General features: G+C 44.0%; 1 protein-coding gene across 1 annotated transcript in view; it reads left to right on the forward strand.

The window, feature by feature from the left end:
- The window catches only part of LOC108669288 (Down syndrome cell adhesion molecule-like protein Dscam2), a 19,964-nt gene extending 14,088 nt beyond the window's left edge, over positions 1-5,876 (forward strand). Inside the window, exons 8-19 of the mRNA XM_047882381.1 lie at positions 491-742; positions 1,022-1,163; positions 1,443-1,600; positions 1,894-2,034; positions 2,305-2,483; positions 2,860-2,985; positions 3,289-3,430; positions 3,678-3,956; positions 4,201-4,433; positions 4,719-4,794; positions 5,193-5,331; positions 5,685-5,876. Of these exons, the coding sequence (XP_047738337.1) occupies positions 491-742; positions 1,022-1,163; positions 1,443-1,600; positions 1,894-2,034; positions 2,305-2,483; positions 2,860-2,985; positions 3,289-3,430; positions 3,678-3,956; positions 4,201-4,433; positions 4,719-4,794; positions 5,193-5,331; positions 5,685-5,823 (2,006 nt within the window). The 3' untranslated portion in view covers positions 5,824-5,876. The remainder of the gene's footprint in view (positions 1-490; positions 743-1,021; positions 1,164-1,442; positions 1,601-1,893; positions 2,035-2,304; positions 2,484-2,859; positions 2,986-3,288; positions 3,431-3,677; positions 3,957-4,200; positions 4,434-4,718; positions 4,795-5,192; positions 5,332-5,684) is intronic.
- The last annotated feature ends 19 nt before the right edge of the window (positions 5,877-5,895 follow it).

Here is a 5,895-nt window from a genome sequence, read left to right on the forward strand (position 1 = left end):
GACCAGTAGTTCAATTTGGTGGCAAAGACTAATAAAACCATGGATAAATCCTGTCTCTTATACACATCTAGATGTGTATAAGAGACAGGTCTCGCTGGGCGCGTCTCTGGAGATACCCTGCAGCGCCAGCGGCTTCCCGACACCCAGTGTCACATGGAGGAAGCAAACGCGTTAGTAAAGAATTTAAATACCAACTTAACTAAACTAATTGTTTTTAACTAAAACCTAAACTTTTAATTCACACATGGAGTAAGTTCATGGAGGAAGCAAACGAGTCAGTAGGAACATTAATCTGGATGAGAGCTTTGAGTTTGCCACAAAAGCCTCTCTCTTCTGAAAGTAGTTCATGCAAATCCGTTATATTGTTCATTTCCTGACTCTTTTTAACAAGGATGCATACATTTCATCTTTCGATGAAATACATGTAGCAATAACAATGGCAATTTTAATATTTTCATCCATTTTAAATCATAATTATTACCTTTTACAGCTTCGGGTAACTGGGGTGATATCAGCGGCGGTTTAATGCCTGCGAAAACTGCGACTCCCTTACACGAGGATGTCGGCTACGACAGCGGCATCACTTACCGAGGCAGCGAGTTTTCCTCCAACACCTTCGGCGAAGGTGGGCGCTCGTTGGTGGTGGTGGAGGCTATTCAAGACCACGGCGGACGCTATCTCTGTCAGGCCAGCAACGGCGTTGGTGCTGGACTCTCCAAAGTCATCACTATCGTCGTACATGGTCTGGCTCCTGCTATAAAAAATTTTCTCTCGTCACGAAACGTTTTTACTGCAACTGAGTGGTTTATTGCAGCTATTGCGATAGAATTTTTCGTTGATCATATATGAGAAAGTCATGAGAATACAGTAAAAAATTTAATGATCAATGAATATTCGTTGACAGGATTCCGTTTACACAAACTTATCAAGTTCCCTCACTTTGGATTACGATTTAATACATAAATGTTTTCTTCAATAGCCGTATCTTCCTAATGCTCCCATTCCTAATTTGGTCCCACAGAGCCGCCGACATTTTCAACCTCTGAGCGGCGCGTGGAGGTGGCGGTGGGTGGAAAAGCAACCTTCATATGCCAGGCTCGTGGAGACGCTCCCCTGACCCTACGCTGGCTAAGGAACAACTTCACTATTTCTTCCGATGCAAGGTGGGTAACTACCTCCATTCATCTAATCATTCAAATGGTAGGTTAATGTAACTCCGCTATGCTCACTTCTGCTAGACAAGTGCATGTAACTCCGCTATGCTCCCTACCCTTACCATTGCGTATTGGTGAGTGTAACTAAAACTTGCTTAACGCTAATAGGGAAGTGTGCTATTAACAAAGCTTCCCTCTAATCTTAATAAGAAGTTATCATAATTCTCCCAGTTCTATTTACTTTTTCACGTTTGAACCACCACCTTGTTTATATTTTCACTACTCCAGGTACAGCGTAGAGAGCGCTGATGACAAAGTAGAGTCAAATGGACGCGAGCTTCGTCTGACAATACATCGAACCGAGGCCACTGATGGCGGCGACTACCACTGCATGGCGACCAACGGACACGGCACTAACTCTGCCCTGCATCATCTGCTGGTGCAAGGTCGAACTAAATTTTGGAAAGTGTTAATAATTTCAGGTGATGAAAGATTTTGCGGTGATAAGCTCTGAATACTTACCTACCTTTTAGCGGGCACTTACTTCGTCTAGTGCAAGATACTAGATAGTAGTGTATACTGCGTAGGCAGTTGTGTAGTATGAGCTTAACATAGATGTTTATGATGTCCAGTATTATATGTTGCCGTAAGTTTGCGAAATTAAAGCATGACACTATGTAGTAGAGTAGAAATGTATGATACGTAAGTCTCACTACTTATTTAAACGATGGCCTTACAGACGTGCCCGCACCTCCATTGGCCGTAACCGTGGCAGAGACGACGTCGCGCTCCCTGACGCTCACCTGGCAGGAAGCGACGTCACCTCACGGGTCAGACGTGCCCGTCAGAAGATACGTCGTCCTCCTTACCTCCGACCGCGGTCAGTCTTGCTAGGATATTTGCAGAGTGAATGAACTTTTGATTTTGACTGGTATGTGAAGGCCATTCTATAAAAATCTTCTCTCAAGCTAAAAATTTTCAAAGTGATCGAAATTATGGCTCAGATCGAAATTCTATTCCTTTGGGTCTGATGACGCACCTGATGTAACCTCTGACAATGCTGGAAATACCTTATATAATTTGCGCAATATCATTTCTTTGCATTTATTGTCAACAACTGAATAGTGCACTAAATTTATTATTACTCCAGACATACCGAAGGAAGTGGCAGTGCATTCGACACCCGCGAAGTTGACCGATCTGGTGCCGGCCACGCGCTACTTCTTGCGCGTCGCGGCCGAGAACAGCGTGGGCAGAAGCGACCTCACTGACGTGCTCACGGCGACGACCCTGGATGAGCCTCCCACTGGGCATCCTAGGAACGTGAAGGTGTGTGGTTACTTCGATTGGAAAGTCTCGGGGACGCCCCAGGAATGTGAAGGTGTGTGGTTACTTACGTTTCTCTTTACTTGGAAACCTCCTTGGTGCCCAACAACTGTAGGGAGTTTTTGACGCTCATGCGGAGCCTACAAGTATCAAGAAGTGGAAGAAGTGGAATTGTTATTGGATCATTCATTCTTAAGAGTAAGCTTCTCTTACGAGTATAACATGGTATTGGTGCGACTAAATGTCACAGTAATTAATTATTTAGAAACAACAGCTGGGAAAACCAAGGTAAAGCCCGTTTCATTAAACAAAACTGACAATTATTCCTGTTTGATTTAAAACTTTCTCGAATTCTATCTAAGATCTGCAAACCTCTCAGGCTCTGAGTTCAACTTCAACGGCTCTGCGACTCCAGTGGGAACCTCCGTTGCCCAACACAACCCATGGCAAAATACTAGGCTATTATCTTGGGCACAGAGAAAACAGGTTCGTTGAATACATCGATGTTGGGTGTCAATAATGATTCTTCTTTACTTCAGTTTAACTAAACTTGCTGGAAAATTACGCTTGAGCCTCATTACTCCTATGAGAATATTGCGCCTGTGTCTAGCGTTGTAGATCCAAAAAAGCTGTCAATCACTCATAAAATTGAAACCAGCTGTAGGAAAAGTTTGAGAAAAGTTTTATCAGAGTAAAATCAAATACTATTCCAAAACTGACCTAGTACTAGCAGCACAATCGTCCTCATTCGAATTCCTCATTGACTCGTTCCATATTGGAATAACCATAAGCACTTGTGTTGCCAGAGCCGAATGGTCCGCCCGAGCACGTGGCTTGCGAGCCGCTGTCGTCGCACAGTTTGCTGGTCAGATGGACACCACCGCCGCCGGAGCGAGCCAACGGCATCATTACAAGTTACAGAGTTGCCTACCGCCAACTACATGAAACGGGTTAGAACAAGTTCTTCCTTTGGTTTGAATTATCTGCATAAGCACCATTGTTTTAATGAATTTAGAAAATTTTTTACAAATTCAAAATAGGAAATGAAAATTCTAGGCTTCACAACTTTTTTATTGATCTATCCTCTCCCTCGAGACGGATCAGCCTCGAATCTACCACAAAACGAATCTACCACGAATATGCCTCAAATCAATTATCACGACCTCCCTTTAGCATATACTTCTTATTATAACGCAGAATTGACGGAAACGGACTCCGAGATGCTGCCTGGAAGAGTGATTCACAAATCAAACTCGGGCTTTGGTATCCCAAAGTCACTTCAAAGCCTCCCCCTGGCCTTCTCTTCCTCGGTGGGCACAAGCGGGGACGGTGGCGTGTTGGTGGTGGTGGAGGATCAACAGGCACGACTGGTGTCGCTCAGAGCTTACACTAACTACAGCGTCTCTATCTCTGCCGCCACCGCTGTGGGTGTCGGCGTCCCTAGTGACCCCATCGTCTGCTCCACCCTCGAGGACGGTAGGGACGGCTGTCTTAATATCCTGCCAATGAAACTGAAAAGAGCAGGTGTTTTTCTTTGTTTAAAATATCCATTTTTCAGACCACCATTCTATTGAGGGCCGTAGCCCTCAGCTAGGTACAATCTGGTTATCAAATCTCTAATATTATTGTAACATCTTGGGAAACAAAACATTGTCTTGATTAACTAAAATTTTTTCCGATTCATTGTCATTAATTTACATCCACAACGCTCACTTATCAGTGCCGTCACCTCCGGAGGCTATCAAGATCGTAGCTGCAGGCCGCAGTAGCGCCATCGTGTCGTGGCGGTTGCCTAAAGAAACTCGGGGACGAATTACGAGCTACGCCGTAAGATGGCGCTGTGGGCCGCGCTCGGCGGAGACTCGTACTGTTGATCCAAACGAGGACCATTTTACGATCACGGGCTGCCTTGACTCCAAAGTGGAGGTTTGGTACCGAAATTTCGTGCTAACGGTCTGTGTTGATTTTTTTTTTAATTTCTGGCAGCCCATAATGACAAATTTACTTCCAGGAGCTGCCTCGTCTCTAAATATGGTCAGATGCTAGATCACTGCCGGATGTCGACTAAACACATTTCGATATATTTCTACTAAATTGAAGATTTTCGTTGTACGTGCTCTGATTGCATGATTCTGGTCAATTTTGCATGTGGTTTTCTAAATTCTCCCAAGTAATTATCGTGAGATATTCAAACATAACCATTCTAAAGGTAACGATTTGTGGGCTGTCTTCTTGTAGGCGTGGGTGGCAGCAGACACGAGCGTCGGCAGAGGCAAGGAGTCTAACAGCGCAACGACCACCACCAGCGTCAGCGGTAACATTGCATTAAAACTGTTGCAATTTTATTATAAAGTGAAGAAATGCTCACAACATTATTACTTTCCGTTAAATTTTATTCCTCCATTATCGTTCAAAATTTGGTGGCATGCGCTTGGAAATGTTTTTCCTTATTTGAATGAAGTCTTTTTAAAGCTTGTTGTAAACAAATTTGTCACTTTCACTATATATTCATACGACATTCTGTGACGTGAATTCAAGTCCTTATACCAGTACTCAAGAATCGAATCAATCTAAATTAGGATATTATTCTAGGCCAAATAATTTCACAACTTATGTTCACTTAGGAATTATAATATAATTGCAGAACAATTCTCACACCAATTTAAAGCGGTCGCTGTGTTACTGTCCTGAGCGCTAATGTGTGGTCTGCAGTGGGCGCGGGCGTGTGGTCGGTGGGCGGTGATGTGTCGGTGGCCTGGAGGCGCGACGTTACGCTTCCCTGCGACGCCGTCGGGCAGCCCGAGCCCTCGAAGCGCTGGGCACAGGACGGCAGGGATATTGTAGAAGACAGGTGATGGGTCACCGAGTTTATTTATAATTTATGTTTAGTATACCGACGAAAAATTTTGATATCTTTCAGAGAAGCTTAGAAAATTATATATACTTTTTACCATACGTTACTAAGAGAATCTTAAGCATTGGAAAGATTGAATTCCTCAATATATTTTATTTATCGTCACAAGGTAACAATATGTGCTGTGCTTAAGTGTTCTTTATTTTAAGCATTTAACAATTTAATTTGCTCAATGTATTTGATTTACCGCCACAAGGTAACAATATGTCCTGAACGTAGATGTTCTTTATAGATCTGATATCAGATGTCCAGAAATCGTCAGTAACTATACATCAATGTCCGATTCACAGTCGAGTGTCGGTGATATCTAGTGGCAAGTTGCGGATAGTCGACGCACAGCGCAGCCACAGCGGCCGCTACACCTGCACCGCCACCAACACCCACGGCAGCGACAGCGTCACCTACCACCTCAGTGTCATCAGTGAGTGATGGTGTACTGGGTCACCTACCACCTCAGTGTCATCAGTGAGTGATGGTGTACTGGGTCACCTACCACCTCAG

The sequence above is a fragment of the Hyalella azteca genome, unplaced genomic scaffold, assembly GCF_000764305.2.
Source record: "Hyalella azteca isolate HAZT.00-mixed unplaced genomic scaffold, Hazt_2.0.2 contig10322, whole genome shotgun sequence".
Taxonomy (NCBI): domain Eukaryota; kingdom Metazoa; phylum Arthropoda; class Malacostraca; order Amphipoda; family Hyalellidae; genus Hyalella; species Hyalella azteca.